Source organism: Cuculus canorus, chromosome 5, assembly GCF_017976375.1.
Source record: "Cuculus canorus isolate bCucCan1 chromosome 5, bCucCan1.pri, whole genome shotgun sequence".
Lineage (NCBI taxonomy): Eukaryota > Metazoa > Chordata > Aves > Cuculiformes > Cuculidae > Cuculus > Cuculus canorus.
The window spans coordinates 14,714,260-14,741,453 of NC_071405.1; the positions used below are offsets into that span (position 1 = coordinate 14,714,260).

Consider the following 27,194-nt stretch of genomic DNA (forward strand, 5'->3'; position numbering starts at 1 on the left):
ATCTATATCCTTCTTAAGTTGAGGATTCCAGAACTGGACACAATACCTCAGGGAGACCTTACAGCAGCCTCCAGTACTGAAAGGCTACAAGAAAGCCGGGGAGAGACCTTTTACATGGGCATGTAGTGATGGTGTTAGATTGGAGAGCGGACGAGGCATTAGGAAGAAAACCTTCACAACGCGGCAGGGGCATGGGTTGCCCAGGGAAGTTGTGGCTGCCCCATCCTTGGAGGTGTTCAAGGTGGGGTTGGGATGAGGCTCTGAGCAGCCTGGTTTGGTGGGACAGGCAAGGGCCGGTTGGAACTGGTTGGGCTTGAAGTTCCCTTCCAACCCAAACCATTCTATGACAACAAGACTTCGGCAATAGAGTAGAGGGGAAACAGTTAACCCGGCTCGATTCCGCGGTGCCCTCCGCGGTCGCGCAGGGCACACTGACCTTTCTCGGGCGAGCTGCCCGCCTGCCCTTCCCACCCGTTCCACCCCCGGCAGCTGCCGCCGTCGCTCGCAGCCCAAGGTCAGCGCAGCCCGGGGGGCGCGGAGCTCCGCGCAGCGAGCGGGCGGGGAGGGAGCGCCGGCAGCGTCACTCGGAGGGCTCCGCTCGGAGGAAAGCGCCCTCCCCGAATAAAGAAAAGGGGTGGAAAGGGAGGAGGAAGAGGAGGAGCAGGGATCCTGGCAAGTTCAGTTTGGTACCAAGTGGCGGCTGGGCTGCGGGGCTCGGGGGAGGAGATGGAGAAGGATGAGATCCACCTGCGCAGGCTGCCGGCTGCAGCGCCCTGGGGACCGCGTAAGTCTGGTGGGGATGGGGATGGGGAGAGGGCTCTGCCCCCAAAAGGGGTTATTTTAATGAAACTTTATAATAAACCCTTAATCAGGACAGCCTGATCTAATGGGATGTCCCTGCCCATGGCAGGGGGGGTTGGAACTGGATCATCTTTAAGGTCCCTTCCAACCCAAACTGTTCTCTGATTCTCCTATTCTAATTAGCATTTCACCCACCGCTTTTAAAAATCCTGGGATAATCACAAAGTACCGGTGCGATCAGATAGATCTGTCCCATCTTCCCTCCCAGCCACACAAAACGTGTGTAAAGTCCTTTTTACTGACATTACTATAGTAATTAAAAGCTCGTCTAATGTCGGGGAGCCAATATAATGATGAGAAATGTATATGGGACAAATCTTTGAGTTGATGATTGCTGTTAATTCACTCGGTGCCACAGCAGATAAGCAGGAAAAAAAAACCGAAAGGTGTTCTTAAATGAAATTAGCCTGTCTCAGATTGTTAGTGATTTTTTACAGAGCTGGCTAAATCATGTATCTCTGTATCATTAACTAATGTGTGCAGCAAAATAAATTATATATATTGGAAGGGGAGAATACATTCCTTGGCTGAGAAGTTACAGAATGTTTGGAGCCAAAGAGCAGATCGTTTAAATGGTAGGGGGTGGGAATTTCCTTGGCTTCCCTCTAGAAATAAATCACTGCTCGGTGCCTGTGTGCATGCATGTGCACCCACATAGGCATTTATATAAAACCTTCACACACACGCGCTGTGTATATAAAACCCTTCACGCGCACGCACTGGAACACAGATTTTACAAGCACTATTTACTGAGTGCATTTTTCTACGAGTTTAGAGACAATAAAACTAGAGCTGAGATGCTAACCAGGAACACACTGGGACACAGTTGATTATCCAGCTGAATTGTATACAAATGAAGTAAATTTAGCATGGCACCATTTAGAAATTCCATGCTTTACAATCAAAATTCCAAATCTAACTGTTTGCTGCTAAGAATAGCATGGGGAGCTCTTTTCTTTACTCCCTCTTTTTGGATTCCCACGAAAACTGTTATCCTAGAGTTTATTCATTAAATGGCCAAATATTTTACTGGAGTTCAGCCCATTGCTAAAAGAAACGCTCTATGCTCATCAAACCGTAGGCTAGCTCAGAATGAAAAGAAAACTCTTTCTTTAATATCTGACACAAACCAGCTGGGCTTTGTATCTAAATACTGGGGGACGGGGTTTCTGTATGCCACCGATTGTCCCACGTTAGCTTCTTTATTAAAATAAGGAGCCAGAACTTTTCAAAACGAAATGGGAAGCAAGTAAAGCATGGGAAGCCGAAGTGTTATCACAGTCCATTAACAGAGATATCAGTAAGATGACTAAATGATAAAATGGCACTAGAAAGTTCTACTATTACTCACGAGGCAGGTGGCAATTTATCATGAGGTAATCACAGTGATAGGGTGAGAGTCCAGAGAGATTGTTTGAGTGGCTCTTTATCTCTGAGAAACTTTACCTAATATTTCACAGTGACATTTTCTATTTAATTTACTGAATCACGCATTAGCGGTATGAACACTGTGTATCAACTTATTAATGAGTTCAAGGATCAGTTTTGTTCTTGGAAGCGCATGTTTGTATTCCTATTGATAACCTATCCAAAAGAGCTTGTTTGCAAAAGCTGTTTATAAGATGAAATTGGTGTCTAATTGCATAGCAGATCCATGTATTGCGGTGTAAATCCTATATAATTCTTTGGGAACTTTTGCATTTATTGCTGGAGAGGCATGTGGAAACCTGTGCTTGATGGTTTTATGTGATCTTTATACTTAGAAAAACCTTCTGCAGCCAGCTAAGGAAACTTGCTTGTTGCAAGGAATTAGGGAAAAGTTAGTGTCAGTGAGAGGATGATAGAAGGCAGGAAAACAAAAGGGAGTCTATACTCCCTTCAGCTCTGAGTAAATGCTATCAGTTCCCTACATCCAAAGTACTGTTTTACTTTTTACTAGCAAGGAAAACAGTGACCTCAGTACATTATTTTTGGCTCTTTTGATGCATTAAAGGACGGGTGTCCTCAGCTGCGTCTGTGCTCTCAGAACCCAGACATCACAGCTGATGGCTACCAGCTTATTTTATGCCAATTCCTTCCTTGTCTTTGGGGGTAATGAGTGCATCTAATGAAGACAGCGTGAGGGTCAGAATTGGGGTGGGCTCTGGGGACAGGTACTGGCATGTTAGTTTCTGAAAGGACTGTGGTGATACCCTGTTGCTTCAGAGAAAGGCTTAGAGGCACTGGGACAAGTGGTCAAGACGGAGCACAGGATTAGGGGTCAAGTCTTTACCCCTTAGATTTCGGGAATCAAAAATTCTCTGAGGAAATACCTGACCCCTTTGAAAACCATGAGACTTTTTGTTATCAACTTAAATACCAATAGACTATCACCCCAGAAAATTAAATGTTTTCCCTTTTTTCTCTAGAAGACATTATTCAGTCTGGAGCTGAGACTTCCAGCGTGGCTCTGTAGCTTTCTTGTATGTATTACCCTGCTTCCCATGGTAGCACTGGAGCTATTTCAGTTAACAGTGAAAATGATGAAGCATATTAAGCTAATAATTAATCAGCGATGACAAGGGGCTAATAACTATATTGATTTAATTAGGACTTCTTTTCCAGCCCCGTAACTTGCAGTCATGCACATTATTAACTTAATATTTTAATTTGTAGTAATAACTTATTAATTTCTGGGGATGAGCACATACGCAGCCAAAGCAGCAGCTCTGACTTTGTGCTGGGCTGCAGGCTTGTGCCTTGGTCTGCCGAGTAGCTGTGGGAAGTGTCTTTCCTGTACGAGACTGACAGCAAGCACGGCAATTTGTCAGTCACTGAAAGCTCTTGCAGAGCATTGAGGTGGTGGGAAATGGGGCATTGCAGAGTCCGATGTGGTGGATGAGTTGGTAAGGTACATATAGCTCTGTGGTTACAAGCTGTGGGTGTACCTACGGGTGTGACATGAAATATGGGGCAAAAGTATCATGCCAAAACAGAAGGCAAGAGAGTAATCCTGGGAAGGAGTAGTATTAATTGGCATCAGGAAGGGGAAAATGTCCCTTTTGACTTTAATTACACCCTTTGAATTCTGGAGATTTTGAGAAAAGGAAATGCTTGGGGATGTGCTGTGGTTGGAAAATAAGGCTCCCTTTAAATTAGGATCGCTTTGGGGAAAAGGAAGGGACTGTAACAGGCACGACAAACTTCAGGACTTCGCTGCGTGAAAGGCTGATGAATGCTAAGTTAGTGGGGATACTGAGCATGCACTGGGTCATGCCTGGCATCTTGCACAGCTGGTGCACCCCTCAGTAAGCTCAGTAGGTGAGTGTATCAAAGGGGTGCTCAGTAAGCACCCCTTTGATACACTCCTGACCAGAGACTTCTCCAGGAGGCAAAGGAGGGAGAAGTTGTTCCCCCTGAGGGCTTAGTGCTAAATATATGACTGTATCGCACTCTACAGCAAGGTTTGGGACTTCTCAGGAAAGGGATCCTGTTAGCTTCTGCGCTGAGCTCAGCATCCTGCTCTGTATTATCAAGATACTGGTAAATCTTTGAGCTTTGCTGTTGAAAAGCTGAATCCTCTGCTATATCCTCATTTGCTGCAGAGGGCAGTCAACACAGGGAGGAGATCTGTGCATGCTTTTCACTGAGCAGGCTTGAGAGGAGCCCTGTCCGAAGTCCTTGGCATTGCTTTTCGGCAAGATGATAAGGACTTTGAAGTACTCATGTTATCAGACATCCATTTCACATAGAGGTGTTGGGTCACTGTATAGGTAAACCATTAGACTGATGAGTTCCGTGAATATAAACCACCGCTGCTTTTACTTCTTCTGAGCAATTCCAGGGATTCTAACAAAGTACTTCTGCACACATCCTCATACTTAATTATACAAGCTGAGTTAGTGATACCGGCATGAAATAGTTCTCCTTACTTCCAGAGACTACAAAAGCAGTTTAGCTGGGGACAATGTGTGCCACTATGGGGCTGTTCACCTTCCTGACCTCACTCATGTTTGCTGCCAAACTTGACATTATGGCAGGACTTGGAGTTTTATTGTTGGTACAAACCTGAAGAAGGGTTTTACAAATGACGGATTTTCCAGACTCGGCAGCCTCCGTGCCTTGCTGGGGACCCTATCACAGTATTATATTCAGTGATATAATATAATTACTGAATTTATATCAGTGATGCTATAAGTCATCTTTTGCCAGCCATTGGATCTAAGTAACGTAACAGCATAACGTGAGTAACAGTGCACAACTTTTTTCTGGTACTTTGAAGAGTGAAAAGATAGTGGTGTCTCCATTGTTGCTAGGAGGTAATTTATGGTAAATATAGGCCTTTTAGAAACAACCACAGTGGCTGCCTTGCTTGGAAAGCTTTGAACGCACAGGAAGCAAAGCTCCTCATGCTGGGCTGCATTAGTCACCACCGCTGCTTCGCAGGCTATCCCACATGCCCTCAAGGGAAAGAGATTTGTTATTTATTTGGTTTAACCTTTGATTTGTATCCCTCATCCCTCTATTTCTGAAAGTAGTACTACATCCTGGTGGGAGGGCCAGCCTTCCTCCCTGCCTCCTAACCTTGGTGCATACTTTAGCCTTTGTCTGCAGCCAGCTGACCCGTGTCCCTGCGTACATCCTTGCTTCTCGTTTGTTCTGTCTCTTTGTGCTGCGCTGCATGTTCTGCCGTTTCAACTTGCTTTGTTGTTTCCAGTGTCTTGTCCCTGGCTCTCCTCTGTGGCTAGCCCACATGACAGTGTTTTCTCTCTTCTTCAGACTCCCACAGTTCGCATCTTTGAACCTTCCACTGGCGGTCCATCCTTCCAGCCATTACCGCAGCTATTTTCAGATTTGAGCTGATAAAAAGATAAATGCTGATAAAAAGAAATGCTAGATCCAGTGCCATTCCTCTGTAGTATCTTTGCCTGCTTAGTTTATCTGCATATCTGATTTGTTCTTGGCAGCTCTGTATCTGTGCTAGGACCTGGATGTACATTCTTATTCCTATGAGTGGTGTATTAATAATCTATATAATCACTGCAATGTCCTTTCAGGCTGCAGCTCTGAAAAACAGAACCTTTTTTTTGGTTTGTTTTTAAACTGAAAGAACACCTATGACTTTCTGCACACAACTGTGAATGCTCCAAGGGAGTTTTAAAATCTGAAATCTGTTATGAATAGGCTAAGTGGTTTGCAGGCATTAACTACTCTTTTTACATCTTATAAATTATTTAACTTACATCATGACATCAGTGATTACGATTTATATATTCCTGGCTCAGAGTCCTGCTGTTTTACCTCTCCCTCTATTTATATCCTGTATAGAGAGAAACTCAATGAGTATGTACTAAAATGAGAAAAACCTTTATTTTCTAGACACATTACAAATATTTGTTGCTTTTTTGCACATCTTCATTGATGCCGGCTGATATCCTTCTTGCAGAACTAACTTGCAACGTGCAGTAGGGATCTCTGTGGTTATAAGAAAGGTTTGATACAAAAAATTTTGCCCAGGGAGAGAGAATCACATCTCACAGCACTGGGTTAGTAAAAAATTTTGGCAACTAAATTACATTTCCAGTTCAGGTTCAGGAAAAGAAAGCAGGTACTGACCTCAGTGACATCATAGAGGTAAAAATAATGAACAGAGAGTCATGAATACATGTTAAAACTCTTCCTTTTAAGATGATACTGTGCGAGTTTTATAATTCCTCTTAAGAAGAGGAACAAGAGCCAGGGTTGGAGTTTCAGGGCAAAGCATCACTCAGAGTTTGAGGGTTTTACTGCTTTGAAGTAAGGAAAGTGGCAGAAACATGTCCAGCACAGCGTTAACAGTTGAAGAAAAACCTAATCTGTATTTATGGCTGATCATTTGTACTATAGCATCTTGGCTGGCGATGTACCGCAAGATATGTCAATGAACATGCTTTGCAGTTCTTCCCGGATTTTGGCCGGCAAAGATTCAAAATATGGCATGACTTTATGCTTGTGGTATGATTGCCCAGAAGAAATCTACTGCAGACTGCAAAAGATGGAAGCTTTTATGCAAATACCATTAAATTCATCTCAGTTTGTTGTGGCGCTATTGTCCTGAAAAGGTTTTCTGCTGATGAATGCGTGGTATTTTGGCAAGCCAGCAACAGGAGGAAAAAGAAGGGATGAGTGGGTGTACTGCGTTTGCTGCGATGTTTTGGGAAGCTGAGCATCCAGCTCCATATTAAATTCCCTGTTCGTCTTTGATTAGCACTGACATGGTTTTTTTATATGGAGAAGCTGACCTTGAGTCCTTTTATTTTGTGTTTAATGTGACATGGGCAGTGTTGATGGAAGATGCATGTAACAGTTTGGGATATACTGGCTGGTACCACGATGTATCTGAACGGAGGTTTCAGTTGTAAGATCAGTGAAAGGATAAAACTAAACAGACTATGTCAAAGCAGCTGTAGCATGTGGTGAATGCACCCTTTCCTGAGGCTCGCTAGTGGAAACTACTACATTATTGTCTGTATCCTGTGTTCCTGGCACAGAGTCTGAGACTGGTTTAAAGAAGGAAAATGGTTTTCTGTGTGTAGTCTGAGTGTTGGTATGTGGTCAGCAAACCTCATCCAGATGCTTGTATCTTGCTGCATAGTTTTGAATGTTCTTTTTTTCTGATGAATGGCAAGAACAGGTTTCTAAAAATAAATTAATGGTTTTCCCTTTTTACTTCCTGTGACTTAATATACTTTATTTATCTATATAGCTACTAGTCATCGTCCTTCTTCAGCCCACAAGAGTATAAACAGAAATGAGGCTGAGTCACAAAGTAAGGACGTGGATCCAGGCTTTTTCCAGGTTTTTAGCCAGGTGCAGGGGTTGTGGCCTGGTGCTTGTGCAGGGAAAGGGCTGGCTCTGGGGTTGTGCCTCTGGGGTCTCACATGCAAAATAGACAACACAGAAGTGAAAAGCTGCGTGCTGCCACTTTCTGCATCTTCTTCCAAGTGGTAAGACCTTGCAACTCTGTGCAAAGAGTTAAAAAATATATATTTTTTTAATTTTTTTTTTTTTTTAAAAGTGCAGTTTTAAGGTTGCTTTATCACTAACATAATAATGCCCAAGTAAGATTCTGGTTAATTATTCCTCTAGCAGTACTCCTAAGGTTGATCAGGCCAATGTTCAGAGCAACAGTTACTTTCATTTAATTAGCTCAAGCAACATACTTCAACAAATGTAGTCTCTTAGGCTATGTAGTGAATTCTCCATACTGCTCATAGTGTGCCCCAAACCAATCATAAAGTTGGCTCAAACAGATCTGAAAATAAATTAGTGCTATTCGGGGTTTCTAGTAAATGGTCTCCTTTCTGTAGTGGTTGCCTACTAAAATGCAAGGCTGCTCTGTACAACAGTGGCATAACATGCATTAATTTTGTTTACTCATTAGAAATATGAAGTATCTGACCTAAAACATGCTAAGCATCATTTCCCTTCCCAGAACATATCTTAGGAGTAGCTCTCTTTATTGCTAAGCAGCACATTTGTATGTTACAATGTATGTTAAACAGGAAAGAGACCTTATAAGGTGTACTGGACAATATGAATTTCTGCTGTCTGGAGCTCTGTGTACACAGGTCTGGCTAATAGGACTGACTTTGTGTCCCAGAGGAGAAGCGGACTTGCTAACAAACAGAATAATGCAGAACAGGTCTCGCGATATCCCAGGGTTTTTTTATCAGCGTGACTGATTGTATAGAGGGCATGAATTGAGTAATCCTTATCTTTCATTTCAAATGATTTAAATGCATTCAGTTCAGCTCTACTAAAAGCCTGTGCAGTAGCTTGGGATTTATCATTTGACCTTGTACGTAGGGGAAGATAACGTAAGATTTCCCCTCACACACACACTAGCCATATATCTTTTCTGATCTTGCCAAAACATACATTTTTCACATTTTTGTGTGTGCCGTGTCTGTTTTGCTTCTTATGGGTAGCTTTGCTTCCTACCCATTAGTAACCATGCTTGCCTAGCTTCATCCTAGGCTATTCTTGCTGTTGGATTGTGTGATGAAAGAAACTGCTTCTCTGGGAACTGCTGCGTAGGGCATTGCAGAAGTTTTCTGTGCTTCGTTTTTAGCTCTAGAGTTAATTAAACGGAATCAGAACTTCAAAAACCAAATAACCTTCCCCCCTGGATCGATGTCTGCAGTTCCTTTGAGCTAAATGCAAGTCTTCTATAAGTAGACAGGGACAGTATTTAGTCCAGAATAGGATATTGCAGGGTCACAGGTTTCGGGGGATGTGGGTGTCAGCACTGTACTATAGGGTTGTGTTTGCAGGCTCCATCAATTTGTCTGTGAACAGTCTTTGAGGGTTTAGTGTTGACATCGACAGGGACATAGATTTGAAACGCTGCTTCATCTTTACAATTGCTGTCAATAATCCATTTGGCAGATAGCTGAGACCGGCTGAAAGGCATGAAAAAACGGCCTAAGGTGCATTGTGAGAGCATACTTCAGCTAGCAGAGACAACTGTTTCTGTGCTGCGGATTCGTATTTCTAATTCAGTCATTTTGTAGAAGTATTTTACTTTGTGTGCCCTGATATATAAGACGATGTTTGGGCTCTCAGAGAAGGAACGGATCCTGTTCATGAACAGTTGTACTTGAGGGCATAGAGGAGATCCTTGTTTAGCGCATGTGGTAGGAGGCAAGGTTGAGAGGCAAAGGCTGAATGCAGAAATTGTGTCCTAGCATTTTGTTACATGCTTTAGAAGTGTGAATATTTCTTTACCTATGGATCTTAAAGGACTTCATAAACTTTAGTGAGCTCTTGGGAGAGCCCATCAACTCCTTTTGCATTGCATTCATTTGCTGTCACAGAACTTTTGTTATATGGCAGAGAATGAGTATGTAGAATTTATGGGTTTGGCAGTTAACAGCAAACAAGAATCGTCATTTTAGTTCACTTGAAACAGATTCAGCTCAGAGAAATAATGCTTGTATAGAACCACCACCATGTGCATTGTATAGGTGAGAGTGGAAGAAGCAGAGCAATGTCTATCTACCTCAGATTTAACAGGATTGTTCTACACACTCCTTAGTTGAGAATTGGAGTTTAGACTATTGGGCTGTGCTTATTCACTCTGCTGTTTTCTTTGCAGAGGACTGCTGAGTGTCATCACACTGGAAAATCTGGCCTAAATGAAATAGCTGATTTTTTAGAAATTGCATCTGGTTGTTTTCATTTGAGAATGAATCTGATCTCACAACAGGCTGAGTAATGACAGGTCATTGATGGCAAAAGGAATTGTCCTCACCATTGTTATGCTGCTGTACTGACTTGCCCTTTGTATCTTGCAAGAAAGTATTTTTAATTAATTTCAACTATTTAAGTCCATCTGACAATATAACTGAGTAGTTGGATAATAAAACCCAAAGACTGCATAGTAATAACCAATGGCAGAGCAAAAAGAAGTTTTGTGTTAGATTTTAAACCTTGCTACATACCCCTGGCATAGAAACCAAATCTAAGCCTTTTAAAGCTAATAGTTTCTAAATGGCAGGTGAATGAAATTGATTTTTTTTAAACTTTCTCCTTGTACCATCTTGCTCACAGGCTTTCAGTGAAAAGAGCCACATTCTTGTTTCCAAAACAAGATCTTTGTTGTCTTGATAATGTAAATTAATGAAAGCTTCTCTTTTTCTCTGTCTCTTTAGTATATTTTCTCAAAATAGCTCATCAGGGCTGTATCCTGCATTTGCTGTGCCCCCTGGCCCTCATCCAGTAAATCACTTAAGTGTACAAATAGCCCTGGTTTTGGTGGGAAGTGGGCAACTGAGCATGAGACCCTCCAGTATATCCCACCAGCTTCCATGCCTCTGTGTTTTCAAGGGAAATCTGCAGCACGCTTCCCACCCTGCACCAAAAATGACCAGTATTTCATGATACAGTCCTGATCCTTTATTTGTGCATCTACTTAAGGAGTTTTAAGAACTTTTTAGTCAAAGTGGAGAATCTTTTCATTTCAGGTATGTTCTCATGAACTCCGCTGTGGAATTCAGCAGCGATTTTGCCATCCAAGCGAAGCACATGTCTAATGGTAGTTGAGGAGCTCAACATCTCACCAGTCATTGCACTAAATCTTTCAAGTAAAATCCAGTCAAAGCAGTTCCTAAGAGCCTGCAATTGATTTCAGTCCAGCAATTACTCTGTATCGACTGACTCAAGCAGTTGTCCATCAATAGCAGCAGTTGCCCTTAGGGACTCAGTTGCAGGAAGCTTTCACATTTTGCAGGTGGCAAATATAATCAAGGAGTCTAGCAAACATATTTCAACCTTAAGATGAACTACCTAATGTTAAAAAAAAATACTCCAAAAACATTGAAACCTCATGTACTGCATGAAGGGTGCTGATGTGCTGTCATTTAATAATATAACTAGGAAAATAAAGATTTGTCAAACAGATTATTACAGGGGAATGCCCCTTCTCTGGAGTTTGGAATCACTGTGGGACCAAAACAGGGAGCTAATTTGAACTTCTACACTTTCCCAAGTTTGATACTATTGCCCTTTGTTTCTTTGCACCACGTCCTTTGTGCTGCTCTGTTCTTTTTTACGCTGTTTTAAAAATTTATGTTTAAGATTCAAAAGGAGGAGAAAAGAGGATATTACAGAAGCAGAGAGTGAAATGGGTAGGGAGTGTGTTTCAGCTATCCACAGGCAGGAAAATTGAGCTCCTCTGGAACCTCAAGGAGTCACTTTCATCATTTTTATATATTTATTCCTGTTTGGCTGTTCCGCCTGCATTTCCCATGTTATCGTCAAAGTGGCCTGAGAAGGGACAGTTGTGAATCAAACTATCTGTGAGTAGAGGAACAGAAGGAGGGTTTTTGTTAAGCTACAGATGCCTTGGTTTTAGCAAAACCAAACAATTTTATTGCTGGAAGTATTTGTGAATGTTGCCACTCTCTTCTAAATGTGTTCTGATATTCTGAGGGGAAATGTAGAAAGGCAAGAAGAGATGTCAGTGGCAGGCCCATGTTGTCAAAGTTTGTGTTAAGCCAGTGCACTGATGGTGGTTTCTCCCTCTTCCTACTCTCTGCCGTGGCCTGAACACAGATAGGTTTGCAGCAGTGAAGCCAAAGGAAAGAAATAGTTTCTTCCCCTGGTTCACATGAACTGCTTTGAACTGGAACAGATGTGGATGTACAGAACTATCTGCTTACAGCAACTGTTCCATTTATAACCACGGGTTTTCTATTCAGGTCTCTTTATCATTTTCACTTAATTTCTGTTTCCACATCCTTTTCCACAATAAAATATTCTTAACTAAACGGGTTTTCAGCTCCCATCCAAAACCTTTGCAAGTACTACCCTTGCATGGACTTACCATGCCAGCATTATTGTTCAGTGACTCTTTCCTGGTAATGATGGCCCGTGGAGGCAAGGTCGACTTTGGGTTTTTGGTATTTGTAAGATGGGGTTCAGATTATAAGTTTATTACCAAATCAGGGCAGAATCCGGAGTCTGATGTAATGGTGATGAAAATCTCACAAAAGGTGTTTGTAATATCTAACTTCTAAATGGCATTTCTATTAATTTTCTGCTTTGTTGAAGTGTACTCAACTTTGATGTACAAAATAAGTTTGTGTGCAAAATTGTTCCAGCGAGTACAGATAAGAGATTTAAATCCAACCACAAAAATTTGGACGACGGTGGTGCTTTTGCTTTGTGTTTTTCATGAACTCCTACTTCAGAGTAAGTTCATTCACTGTTGGATTTGATTAAGTGCTCAATAATTAATTCTGCAAATGTTCTGCTAAGTATGAAGGTGAGCCCTGCAGTTCCCACTGACCCAGACACAGGGATGTGTCCCGAGATGAATTAAATAATGCACGTAGTCGCAGATGAAATCAGTAGTCATTTTTGGTTAAAACTAATCAGTTATGTCTCTCTAGTTAGTTCTGCGCTCACTTGAGAGGACATGTGGCCTTTATTACAAAATTAGGAATTCATTTTTTTAGAGTTACTTCAGTTTCTCTAATTTTCTATGGAAACAGCCAGTTGTTTGTATATTGGAGACTGTACGTGTCAAGTTCTTTGTTTTAGTTTGTCCCTTTCAGCCTTGACGCAGAAAACAAAAATTTCATCAAAGTTGTGGAGGCAGATAGAACTTTAATCTAAACCATATTAAAGCTGAAACTCTCCGTGACCGTGGAGATTCTTAGAGTTTAGCTGTGAACTACCTCCTGCACTACCTTTGGGTAAGCATTAAGTTAAATGAAAATAAAAGCATTATAGATATCACAGTATGGAAAAAGAGAGTTTCAAACATTTCTCAATTATGAAGAAAAAAAAATAAAAAGGGGAAAAAAAATCTCTTTCTCCCTTTTTCAAGCTGATCTGGTGTAGACAGGTTTCTGACACACAGCTTGCAGTCACTTAACTCATTTAAACTCTTGTGCACCTCTGAGGTGCACCTTCCAGTGTGAAGCCTTTCTATTGCTCTTTTCTCCTTCCCATTGTCCGTACATTTTCTATCTGACTCGCTGTAGCTCACTTTATTTGCTTGGTTTAATTTTCATTTAAAGTTTCTTCTAAGAAGAAGATACAGATATTCAACTGCAAATATTTTTCTGATCTCTTGAGATGGTTTTGGTTATACTGGATGTTGCCACCACATAGAAAACCCTTTCCACATTACCCCAATGACAGAACTTTTCTCCTGAACTCTCTTGGTGTCCTTGCACTAAGATACTGCAGCTTTAATAAGAATTAAAACTTCATGGGAATGTCCCCAGTACACAACCACATCAAAGCTATGGTTGAAGTCCAGTTTCCAAACAACTCCCATAGCTGACTGAGTCTGTTTTTTTTAGTTTTGATTTGATATATTATAGAGACTCTATTTGAAACATTCAGTGAAGGCTGGATAGCAGACACCAAGTTCCCAAAAGCTAATTTCTGTCTGGACTGAGGCAATATATCATTTATCTATTCCTGTAACTTGTCCACATGAGTTGTTTTATCCTGTCTTTCACCAAAGCACCAAGTAGTTTGTCTGGTTTTAATATTGACCAGTAATAATTTTTTGATGTGAAGAATGTGCGGTGAAGGAAAATCCGTTTACGGTTCCTTGATAGATCAGTTCCCTTTCTGTTCACATTTGCCAGTTTTATTGACTCTGTTTTTGAGGAAAAATAATTAGGTAGAGTCTGGTTTTAGTCAAGGACTTTCCTGTTTTATGTGAGGAACTGACAAAGACCTGTCGCGTCAGAAGAGTAAAATTAGGTGGGAAAAAAGTGTTCTTTCCCTTCAATAAATAAATCAAGTGCTTCCACTGTGTAAGAATATGCAGCAATGTAACACATGTGGGCAATAAGGATAAGCAGACATATCAACAGAGGGGAAGTCTTTGACAAGTTTTGGGTATGTCACTTAGACGCGGGATGTATCTTCATAGACAGTCTGTCACTTCTATTCCCTAATAACTTTTGAGAAGAGACAGATAATACCGCAGAGTTTATTTTAAGGTAGATTGTTTAACTTTGCGTCTGTTCTCTTTCTTTTTTCTTCTTTTTTTTTTTTTTCCCCCTCTGGATGCTTTCCTTTGTTCATACCAAAACCAAACCTATAGCGCCCCAGCTATTTGTTACATTTGGGGATTTGGGGTAAGTAGCTGATTATGTTTGGGGAGGAAGCAATGGATGCAGAGAGCAGATGGATGCTTTGGAATGTCAGTTCCTAGGCTGTGGGAGACATGCCCCTTCCTCCCATCCTTTCACCATGTGCTGTGCCCCTGGAGCTCAGAAGGAGCTCCAGGAGGTTGGCAGCTACTGACTCTCTGTCCCCAGGAAAGAAATGATGCTCCCAAGCTGTCCCCAAGCTTCACATGGAAGAACACAGCTTTTTTCCCCATTTTTTTTCTCTTTCTTTTCCTTTCTGGATGCATGTTGTTCTTTTGGTCAGGTGAGCACTTGAGAGTATTGGTGAATACTCCTGCAAAGAGTGGTGTTGGTGGAAGTCACCACAGACCTCAGGTCCCTGCGAGCCCCAAGCTTTCTCTGGCATGACTGAGCAGACTCCCAAACTGTATGCTTGTTCAATGGTGTATCAGATTATCTGAATAGTACTTGTGAGCAAAAGGAGGTTCATCAGGATGTCCAAAACTGAAAAGGTTTGTTAACCAGTTTCTCAGCATGCTTGATGTAGGCAGCCGGTACTTTCTGTCTCTTTGTATCCCACTATGTTCTTACAGCACTGAATATATCCCAAGGCTGAGCATGCCGAGAGGCTATGAGTACCCTCATCTCCCATTGCTTCCCACGGTCAGAGGACACCAGGGAGGAGCGGCAAGTTAAAGAGGCAGAGCTAAGCAGTGGTATGGGAGCAGCAGCTCACTGCCTTTTGGGGCTCTCAAGTCCTCCTGGGACCGACGTGAGAGCGTGGGGGCTGTTCAGAAAGGCTGCACCTGGGAGGAAGGGTTTGGTTTGTTTAAAACCCTTGAAAGTGGGTAAATTTGGGTGATGTTCTGTCTTTTCTAGCTTCTCATCTTACACAGATTGAGTTGTTATACATCTGTGGCACAACTGATAGATGAGACATTGGAATATTTAGTTGCCAGATTTGAAGGGCACAGAAATTTGCTATCATTTCTTGTAGACCGGAGTTCCCTCGAGCCTCCAGGCATGTCCCACAGCCCCCTCCAAGGAGGGGGCAAGAAGTCTTAGCCCAAACAAAGAAAGGATAACTTGCCTCTGAAGAATTATTTCAGGCTCAAAACCTCCGAGTTCCAGGTTGATCGGTAAAGTGTTGTTTGAGAGGCTGTTTTTGTAAAACAGATATCAAAGCCCTTTTTGAATCAAATAAACTTTTTGTGTCGTTTGGTGTCTTATAGGGAGAGTTCACCAAAGTTTGTATGAACAAGTGTTTCACTTTGTTTTCTATATTTTAGTGATGTTTTACAGCAGCAGAGGGGTGCAGGATAGGATCAAGGAACACTTTATTAAAAAAAAAAAGAGGAAAAGAGTCGTCTTGCCTCACTGAATTTATCAAATCATGAACTTAGACCATGAGGGATATAACTGTAGTGTTGCTGAGCCCTTGCATCAAAGCGTTTTGCTTTCTGTTGTCTGTGATTTTAGAAGAGGTGATCTTACAGCAAGACTAGCTTTAGCTCTTCAGGAGATTTTTCTCCATTCTCACCATTCTCTTGCTTAAACACTCAATCATTTACGAGTCTGCTACATGCAGCCTTCCCCCTTCCGTGGACTTGGTAGCATTATTTCTTTCCACCCTAACTTATGCCATAATCTTACAGCTGAAAATGATGATCCTGCCATTCCTTAGTCGATGCATGTAAAACTTAAACCAAATCAAGAAGCCCAGATAAAAATAAAAAGATGGGTGTGTAAATGGATGTCTAAAACCTGCTGCTATACTAAGCCCTTTCTGAGAGCAGTAAAGAATTTTGTGCTTTAAACTCCTCTCTTTATAAGGCTTTATGGGGGAATAACATAGCTTTTCTTTTTTGGGGTGGCAACCATCAAGTTAAAATCTGTCTGGACTGAGTGAAACCGATAGTCACCAAAGTATGTGTTACAGTTTGGAAACATCTGTAAGAGGCTGTCACTGAGAAAAGGCCAAAAAGGGAGCCTGAAAGAAAAATTAGAAGGGGAGTGGAATGTTATTAAAGCTATAACTATAAACATAGGAGGCACTGATATTTTCGTTTTTTCTCTGAAATTGCCATGTGAGCAGGAATTGCTGCCTGGGAACATGCAGCATGAGATGCAGTAACCCATTGTGAGAGAAGAGGGGAAGATGTGGGCTGTCTCACCAGATTTATAAGTTCAGGTAATGAATTTGGACCATATGAACTGTAGGATTTCTAAGCCCTAATGTTAGTATTTTCCCACTCACTGTAACTCAGCCTCCGTAGGCAGGGAATGGATTGAAAGAAGTACAGGCAGCCCTCTTCACTGCAAAATGTTTGACTGCTGACTGGTTCTGAAATGTGAAAACTCAGGTCTTCTCCCAGCATCATGTAGTGTGTGAACACTGTCCATCATCCACCATGTAGATGCAAATGTTTTGGAAAGGGCTTTAGAAAAGTATTTCCATCTCTGTTTTCCTTGGTACCAGCTGCTATTGCACCCTGAAAATAAAATGGGAGCTGATTCCTTTGCCTCTTAAGGAAAGGGCATGTTAAACCAACGTTCCTCGTGGTATGCGTTCAGATTTCATACACTACTTGTTTGGGTGGCTTCAGAAACATTGTGTGCAAAGATAGGCATTGAGGCCAAGAGATGGGCTCCATCTCAGAAGGACCCACCTTACAGGTGACTGCCATGGTCTATGTCCTTTCACCTGGGGTGAGAAGGTGCCTGTGTTGGTGGCCCTGCGGATGGCTCAGCATGAAGGCAGGAGCAGCAGTGGGCTTGCAACGCTTACTGCATGTAATTAAACACTTCAGCAGTGCCAGTGGGCAGCAGCTGTTTTGAAAATAAGATGATGGAAACGTGTAGGGACATTTTGGTGGCAGTAAGCCCATGCATACTTGCAACTGAGAGCACCCTGTCACTCCTTTGATGCCCCACTCTGTGCCCTTGGCTCAAATATCCTTGAGGCTGGCAGTGTTAATGACAGCCACTGGTTAATTTGCATAACTTTGAAAAGCTGTAACTCATGGAACATGTCTATAACCTGGGGCACGTGAGTGGTCTTGTTCAAAAGACTCGTCCCTGGAGCTGTTGCTCTTGCTTAGTTTCTCTTCAGCTATGTAATTAAAACCACTCTTGGCGATGGGCAAGCGAGATGGGCTCTTCTCCATGCTCTTAAGTGTTTAAATTTAATGGCCAATCTCATAAACACTCCAGTAGGTGCTGGCACAGATTGTTCATGAAGGGTAATCCTGACAGCACGTGCCAATTTATAGTCTATAAAATAGGGCGTTCTAAAAATTAATCCTTACGTTAATTTTTTATATGGACATGTTCGAGTTGTGCTCCCCATGTCCCCAGATGGGGGTTTCATATGAATTTTGATCTTAAGAATACACGAAATGTAGCTGGGATCTGGGGAGGGAAATTATTTTGTGTTATTAATACCATTTTCAGAACTTTCATGGTATATTGAAAACTATCATATGGGTTTTTTGTGACATCTGAGACTATAAAAGGCATGCTATGATAGTGAGAAATTCCACTTTCTAAAGTCTGGCTGCAGTGAGTAGAGATGACATGCATCACGTGGACATTATTTATTGTGTAAAATGGAGAGATTGATGGTTGTTGTTGTTGGAATATTGTTTTTCCTCCCTGTAGTGGCTTTTGTGTTCACTTATTTAATTTAGTAACAGTCTTACAAGAACTTAAGATATCTTTTTAGTTTTGTCTAAGGTGACTTTTTGGGGAAGAGTGTTACAGAAAAATAGTTTACTGCTAGATGGGGGAGTATGAGAACAAATGTATATTTAGAGATGCTTAAATGAGTCCAAATTTCTGTCCATTTGGTTTGTGTTGTTCCTCATCCGTGTCACTACTGGAACACTGATGCTCTAGGAAATATCTTTTCAACTTGGTCCTACAAGTTAGCCAGTAATGAACCAGACCTGTTTAGAGTGAGATTTCTTCACTTAGCATCAGCAAGACAAATGGCCTGCTTAAATATGCACAGGTTTGTGTTTTCCTCAATCAGGATTGACGTGCTTTGCCCTTAGTTGTTCTTGCTTATTTTCTGTTTCTTTATAAAGAAGGCCCTGTACTCAAGTGGTCAGCAGGAGCTCGCAGTCTGCCTTGGGTTGTACCCATGACTCACACTGCGCTGAGTGAACATGCATCTTGACCAGTCCAGGCTGTAAACTGAATTATTAAGAACGACTTCAGTAAAATTTTGCGTTTAGATATAGCTTACAGGAAAGATAAGTAGTTTTAAAGCTGCTTGAAAAGTGGAGTTTTAACTGGAGAGGGTTGTTTTGTTTTTAATCTATGTTTGTGTTCTGCTCCATGATGTATTTATTTTAAAATCTCATTGTGCATCAACACATTCTCAATCTGAAATGTAGATCTTAGACTGAGATGTTTTAAATGTTTGAACTTAATCCAGTTTTGAAGTACGACAGTTATCTAAGAAGTACATCAAAGTTTCCCTCAATGTTCATTTCTCATTATTATCTGTTCCGGAGGGCTGATTGTTTTTCAGTATAGTTAGTGTATGTGTTACCATAAGTTCTCTTTCTGATCTTGCATCAGATGTGCTCTCATGTTTACAGAGAAGAATCTCATCAAGTATCTTCGAAGCTAAGTTTTACTCTCTCAAAAACAAACTTTTGCCTTGACTGCACAGTTTTAAATATGAGAACTGTGTGCTATCAGGTCACTCAAAAGTACTTTGAGTATAGACACATAGGATTTGCATTTCTATCAAATTCCTCAAAGCACTCAAAGGAGTTAACAGTAGCTCTCTTCCTCTATGCCAGCTTTAGGTTGGCTGGGGCAGGACAGCTGATCATAAAATAAAGCCTGCTGATGCCAAATTGCCCCACCAAAAATTTCTTGAAATTTGAACCAGTAAACTGAGTGCATTTACCTTTCAGCATTTTCTGTTATGTGACTGTGGAGTTTTGGATCTGGTACTAGCAGCTTTAAATCTTGACAGCGTTAAACCAGACTTCTTGCTTATGTTCCTGGAAAACACTGTGCTCCCGTGGCTTGGGATGAGAACCAGACAAGTTCAAAATACCCTGTCTGGGTAGGAATAATTAGCTGGTAAAATAGAAGGTCCTCAGAAAAGGCTCGAAGAGTCACAAACTAAGCATAAATCCACAATATCTTATGTTGTAGGGAGCTTGTTGGCATATGCAATAGATAATGTTGTAATTCTGCTCAGGGCTGGAAAAGCCTGACCTGAAGTACTACATCCAATTTTGAGCATCTTTTTGCAAGAAAAGAATGTATCATACAGCCTAAAGTCGAGATAAGTTCAAGAAAAATGAAAAGAAATTCAAGAAAATATGTCCTAGAAGTAAGTAGCAGAAGAGAGGCATTTGGCCAATGGGGTTTGCGAACTTCGGTTTGGGTTTCTGGGTAGAATTGTTGTTTGTGTCAGAATAGTCATTATCGATGTCCTACTTCTCTGAGGTGCCCTCTGTTAATGCTGAAACTTGTTTGTAAGTTGAAGGGAGAAAGGAAACAGTGGGAAACCCTCTGCACGCGTGTCTTCCATGACAGCTGCTTTCAGGAACTCCTGGGTCACCATGTCCAAATCTTTGCTATTTCGGGCAACCACATTACAGAATCCCATTCATAAATTTCTCGAGTACCATTATAAAAATAGTTTGATTTTATTTATTTATTTATTTTCTTTTTTGCCTCCATTGCTCTGATATGAACCTCATGCCTCTGACCTGGAGCCTCATCTCTCGTGATCATATTGGAGAGGTTTAAATGTTAAGGTAGTCACACATGCTCTTTATTTGTTCTTCATTGCCCTCTGGCTTCTTGATCACTTGGCTGGAACTGTTGGAATGGACCCAGAGGAGGGCCAGAAAAGATAATCAGAGGGCTGGAGCACCTCTGCTCTGAGGACAGGCTGAGAGAGTTGGGGTTGTTCAGCCTGGAGAAAAGAAGGCTGCAGGGAGAGCTTATAGTAGCCTTACAGTACTTGAAGGGGGCCTACAAGAAAGCTGGGGAGGGGCTTTACAAGGGCATGTAGTGATAGGACAAGGGGAAATGGCTTTAAATTAGAAGGGGCGAGATTTAGACTAGACATTAGGAAGAAATTGTTCACGATGAGAGTGGTGAGACACTGGCACAGGTTGCCCAGGAAAGTTGTGGCTGCCCCATCCCTGGAGGTGTTCAAGGCCAGGTTGGATGGGCCTTGGGCAGCCTGATCCAGTGGGAGGTGACCCTGCCCATGTCAGGGGGTTTGGGACTAGATGATCTTTAAGGTCCCTTCCAATCCAAACCATTCTATGACTGAGAAGGGGAATGGGTTAACAAAGGGAGAGTTTTCTAGTTATTTTATTGTCGTCTAAAAAGACAAGCTCCATCACTGCCACCACCCCTTCAGTCATTTTGCGTCTGTTAAATTTGTGTTCATGTTTCTGAAGTAGGAAGTGATGAGTATATGAGTGATATCCCAGAGAAACTCTGCTGCTGCTATTTAATCTTTACTGGAAGTACCTTGCTTGATATACCCTAAATTGTCATTTGCTTTATTCTGAGCTGTGTCTCACAGAAGGATAGTTGTACTGTGATCAACTGACATATGAGGAAGGAGTCCTGAAGTATCTTGGAATGCTAGGCAGAGCTACCATGTGACACCTCTGAAGATGATTAGCAACAGCCTGTGTCTGAGCACAAGCCATGTATCACTGTACAGAGAGCCCTGGTGGCCTTGTAAAGGAATTACAGTCATGGGAAAGATATTTTTGTGGGTGTTCCTTGAAATAGAGAAGTGTAGTTTGTTCATAAATTGTTAGCTGGAAAATTGTTTTGATGCTATTTTCTGCTCTGAAAGTACCTCTGCTACCAATAGTGACTAGAAGTTCCCAGCAGTGTCACAGGTGGCTGTGGGAGTGGAGGACCATTGCATTGATGGTTTCTTACATCATCACAAGGGGACTCGGGCAATCCAGCAACTTGAAGTTGTTACCTATTGTAAAACCAATTTCTGATTGATTACAAGGAAGAAGAGGTTTACAGGGTTGTCCTTTAACTGGCACGTGAGGGGGAGTGGATGAGGATTTCTAGAGATGGAACGCAAAACATCTTAGCTGTTTTTTTGGAGGTAATGGTTATGAGGCAGTAGTATAGAGACTCAGAAGATTTCCAGCTACTCGCCCTCACCCCCTTCAGTAGAGGGAGTCACACATCCTTATTGTCAACAGCAAGTCGGGTTTATGAGAGGAGATGTTTCATACAGGAGTTTAGGTAAGAGATGAGATTTAGGAAACTGAAGAAATGTGTGGTCAGATGTGGCTTACCTCTTGCTATGTGGCTGTATTTCACATACTCTGAAAAGTCTGAGACATTTATCGTCATTCTCACCTGAGCAGAAAGAGCCTGGTCTTTGGTACCTACAAAGTAAGGAGAAGGGGGAACTGTCAGTAAATGGTAAACCCAGTAAGTATCCTTCCACAAACCAGAAGCCTCAAGTTGCACCAGGGGAGGTTTAGATTGGATATTAGGAAAAATTTCTTTACCAGAAGAGTGGTCAAGCGTTGGAACAGGCTGCTCAGGGAAGTGGTTGGTACACCATCCCCGGAGGTCTTCAAAAAGCATGTAAATGTGGTGCTTCAGGACATGGTTTAGTGGGCACATTGCTGTTGTGTTGATGGTTGGATTGCATGATCATAGAGGCCTTTTCCAACCTTACTGATTCTATGATTCTAAGAAAGGCTCTAGTTCAAGGGCAGATGGACCTCATGCCAGTGGTGAGGATATTGATGGATTTTAGGATTGCAGAAGCTTGGCAACCCAGTTTAACATGGCAGCCGTTGCATCCATGAGGACAGTGACCAATGAGGATGCAACCATTATACTCCGTTTGGTTTCTGCTGATGAAGCAGCAAGGCTTCGTTCAGAAGGGCAGAGCTTTAACAGGTCATTGCTGGGTGGAAATATTTGTTTGCTGAACTGTATCAATATTTTGCAATTTGTAAATATCAGAGTTCTGTGATGTCCCCCAGTGATGTGGGTGGATTAATGAAAGATGAGTGGCTGTCTACACAAGATGATTCCCTTTCCCACCCCTCTTTTCGACTCGGGCATAGCTCTTCTAAGGCATAGTAGCAGCACAACCATTCACTTTGGTTGTGCTGTTAATAAGTGTTTCCATATTTAAACAGTACTCCAGATTGTTTATTGAAGTGGGTAAGCGATACGCCATCCAAACCTCTGGGAATTGCACCATAAATTTCCCAAATAAATAGGCATAAGGACAGAAGCCAAACAGGATACAAGTGCTAAAAAGCCTCAAGATTAACAAGATGTGTCCCATCCTGTCAAACCAGCAAGTGATTGTTTTACTATGAAAAATAGGATTTCAGATACAGATTCTGACTGATTTTGGTACTTGGCTTTTTAAATCTTGTTTAAAAGGTCACAGGCTGAGTCCCTTCTAAGAGCCTGAGAGCTGATTGGCAAGATGAAAGATTAGCAGAGAAAGCACTTGGTTTTCCTTGTCTAAGGAGATCCTAATTGGGTGTTGCAGGAATTGTTACTCAGGCTGGAGTAGGTGCAATGAGGCATTTTTTTCTCACTGGAACATCATGTTCTGAGATGACAGCATTGGTTTGTAGATATTTTCTCCTGTGAGAACTGGCACTCCAAAAGCCTGGGGCTGGTCAAGTCATAAGTAGGTTTATACTTGCTCCAATTTTCAGTACCATTAGAGCATCCAGCCTTCCACAAAATACAATTTTGTGATGTGCTATTGTAGGACATTAATAAAGAAGGCTTTCTGTGTTCTCTGAAGTTTCCTTGAAGCATCTTGTTGGACTCCTTTATCCATCCAGATTGCATGTCTTAGGCAATGATGTAGTGGCATTCACTGTCCTTCCTTCTTTCATTCATGAGATCTTCACAGGCAAGAACCAGCCCACAGGTAGGGAAGGGATAAGGAATATAAACTGTTGATCTGAGTTATAAATACTTCCTGAAGGAAGACAGTTAGAGAGGAAAGTTATCAGGAAAGGATTCTTAGTTTCATACAAACAGAAATCACACTCATGTTAAAATTAGCAGAAGAAAATAAGTAACTTCAGAAACATTGCATGTGTTGTAACATTGTGATATTTATTCATGTAAGTACATGTAGTGACTCATAGTGGCCCAGTCACTATCCACTGTTTGGGGATGCCAATATCCTTTATGTATGTGTGGTGAACAAAATGCCTGTATTCCACGCTGGTTGCTGGAAGAGCTGTTTGGACAAAAGCTGTGGGGCTGACTGTGGGTGATGTCCTGGTCCCCTTGAGCCAGGTGAGGTGCCTGCCCCTTTGTACATCCTTACCAAGAAGTTAGTGGAAAGATGCCTTGATCTTGAGTTGGGCTGGAGAGTAACAGTGTGAAAATCAAAACTTACACCCCTAGGAATCTTTTTCAACCACTGCAACTGGTTCAAATATTTTACATATTGCCTGTGTCTCAAATTAATGCATTGTGCAATAGCTGATCCAGCATTACGACACCTGTTCCACTGTAACCACTGTTGCTCTATCACATCACTTCACAGAATATCCCCGATACATAGCCAGTCGTAATAAAAAATAGCAACAGCTGTGGGTTCCAGAGATCCAGAAGGTTAGTCAAGCAAACAGTCCAAGGACGTTACTACTGAGCCATGTCCATTAGAATTGAAATCAGTCAGAATTGCGCCACTTTCATTTATATTTACCTAGTTGCCCTCTATTCATTTAAGTAACAGTATCAACATAATTGCTCTGGTCAGGGTGAAAAACTTCTCTTTCTTTGAATCAGCAATAAATTTATTGCAGGCTGAAAAGTGATCACTTCAAGGTAACTTCTGAAGAGCCTGAATATTAAAAAAGTCCTCAAAAACAGAGACTATTCATGAGACTAAGGACCTAGCTGACGAAATTCTCCATACAATCATAGAATGGTTTGAGTTGGAAGGGACCTTAAAAATCATGTAGTTCCAAGTTCCACTCCCCATGCCATTAGCAGGGACACCTCCCACTGGATCAGGTTGCTCAGAGTCCCATCCAACCTGGCCTTGAACACCTCCAGGGATGGGGCAGCCACAACTTCTCTGGGCAACCTGGGCCAGTGCCTCACCACCCTCACAGGAAAAGACTTCTAATACCTAATCTAAATCTCCCCTCTTTCAGCCTCAAACTGTTACACCTCATCCTGTCCCTTCACTGCCTGATGAAGAATCCCTCCCCAGCTTTCCTGTAGCCCCCTTTCAGTCCTGGAAGCTGCTCTAAGGTCTCCCCAGAGCCTTCTTTCTCTTGGCTGAAAAACTCCAACTCTCTCAGCTGGTCCTCTGATGGGAGATACTCCAGCCCTCAGATCATCTTCATGGCCTCCTTTGGACCCACTCAAATGTTCTTACTGTGCTGGAAGGCCATGTGTTCTGTAAGCTGGTGGAACTAGCTATCCAAAGGAGAGTATGTGTTATTAAAAATTGCTCAAGTTTGCAAATAGCAGTTTAAGATATATTTTGAAAAAGTTTTTGGAATAACAGATACACTAAAGGACAGCTTCCAAAGAGATTACATTTCTAAATATGTTAGTAAAATGAGATTATTTTTTTTCATGCAGAGTATTGTTTTTCTAAATGTTTCAATGCTTGAAGATAAGCAATATATTAAAGTTTAATTCCATTTTATTCCATTGTTTAGGTTTTTTTTTCACTGAACTGATAAACATTTACCCGATAAATGAACAGAACATTTTCCTTTTTCAAAAAAAGAGAGGACAGCAAGTGAAATATTATTCTATAACCAAAATAGAAAAACACAATAAAACCTTGTCTTAAGCTTATGAACTTAATGACACTTTAGAAGAAAGTAAATTCCTCTCTTAAATTCTAGAATGAAACCTTGGCCCTCTATAAATAACAAGGTTACAACATCTTCAATTTCTTTCTTGGGAAATATGAAAACAAATAATGTTTTCTCTTTTTCTCTTTATCTGCACTGATGTCCAATGTTTGCTCTTGGCAGGAGTTGCCATTTCCTTTTCTACCCAGAGTATTTTCAGGCAGACCATCACCAAATGTGTGCACATGATGCATTTTTGTCTGCTTAATGCTTGTATTTTGCTGAAGTCTCTTCACTGAAGATCTGTGATGGTTAAAATACCTTTTGACCATTAATTTTGTCTGTGACTCCTTGCTCTCTGAGGAGGAGCAGCCGTTTTCTGTGCAATGTCAACATTGTTTAAACACTATGCCAGAGCTGTAGCAATAATTAAAAAAACCCTAAAACATTTCTTGATGGAGCCTTACATTGTACAGTCCAGGAGCAACCAATAGACCATAATAGAACAGCTACAATTTGAGTATCAACAGACTGTTTGGCTACAAAAGAGACATACTGTTTGAAAATACATCATTTCTAGTTTTTGTTGTGGTGGGCCATATGTTTATGGTGCTCAGAGTTGTTTCCTCAAGGGAGGAGGATTTGTGTCTACTACTAAAGACAGAGTGTTGTGAGGATCTCATATGAAGAATAATGGCCACTTGGTGATGCTTGTAGTTGTCAGTCTCTTTCTGGGGATGATTTCTCCAAGAATAATGAACAAAACAGAAAGGGCTTTCCCTTTTGCTGTCTGTCTCAAGCTTTTTGAGATAAAATATGGACCTATACTTGCCCTTTAGTTCTGGTTTCATTAGTGCATTAGTGTCATACACAATCAGCTTAATGATTAGAAAAATTCTCTTTTCTTTTGGAGCACATTTCTCTGGTTTTGCCAAGACATTCTTTTTTTTTATACAGATTGAACAAAATGATCTTTCATAATATCTGCTTTAGGTTCTTGTTATATGAACTCATTGGGGTATTTTGGGGAGGGGGAAGGTGTTAAGTGCCTGTGTGCTCACTGTGGGTACGACTGCCTTCTGCTTCTTTAAGGACCATTCTAAACTCCTTTTGGAAAAGTACTGCTGCAGAACAAACAAGCGGGAGTCAGGAATGAAGCCTGGAAATCTGGATAGAGATTTTGGCCCACTTGCCTTGGACCACCTACAGCATCCACAGAGCCTTCCGTGCTCTGCTTCTTTCCATTTTGCAGTCGACAGCAATTTCGTGGCAATTTCCTCTCCTTTGGTCTTTGGTAGTAAATGTGGATTGACCCGTGTGCCTTTGGATAATCCAGGATTTTTAGTAAGTCTGTCCCCTGTTTCAAAGCCTGCAGGGCAGCGGTTTATGCTTAGACTGGGTCTTGACTGCTGCTTTGATATGAAGATGCACTAGATAGTATAGATTGTCAAAAGCTCATTAAGAAAGAGACTTGATGAGCCTGGGCTCGGTGCTGCTGTCATTATCAGCTTCCCTGCTGAGGGCCAAACTACAAAGAATGTCTATCTCTGCTCAAACATTCCAAGTGTGCCTTTCATCTGGGGGTCTTGAAATGCCTGACCAAGGCACTGCCCCAGTCCTTCCTCTGGCCGGCACTGAAGGGCAGCTGGCTTTGCTGACAGATTAGTTTTCTGCTCCAAGAATTTTGCCACCCAAGATGGGACCACCAAGAATCCTAAGCAGGAGTATCTTATGTTCCTATAGTGTGTGTTTCTGCTTCCTCTTGCAGAAGGCAGGATAGCTGGTCAGCACGTGGCACCTTCCTGGAGCATCAGCCGCTATGTGGCAGCCAGATCGCAGCTCTTCCTTAAAAATGAGAAGGAGA

General features: G+C 41.7%; 1 protein-coding gene across 8 annotated transcripts in view; it reads left to right on the forward strand.

Annotated features, from left to right (window-relative positions):
* Positions 1 to 573: 573 nt before the first annotated feature.
* ANO1 (anoctamin 1) overlaps positions 574 to 27,194 on the forward strand; it is an 84,981-nt gene continuing 58,360 nt past the window's right edge. For 4 of the 8 annotated variants that reach the window (XM_054068344.1, XM_054068345.1, XM_054068348.1 and 1 more), the window contains exon 1: positions 576 to 784. In XM_054068344.1, the coding sequence (XP_053924319.1) occupies positions 727 to 784 (58 nt within the window). In that variant the 5' untranslated portion in view covers positions 576 to 726. Of the gene's footprint in view, positions 785 to 27,194 lie in introns of all 8 variants that reach the window. The other 4 variants (XM_054068342.1, XM_054068346.1, XM_054068343.1 and 1 more) reach the window with 2 other exon arrangements.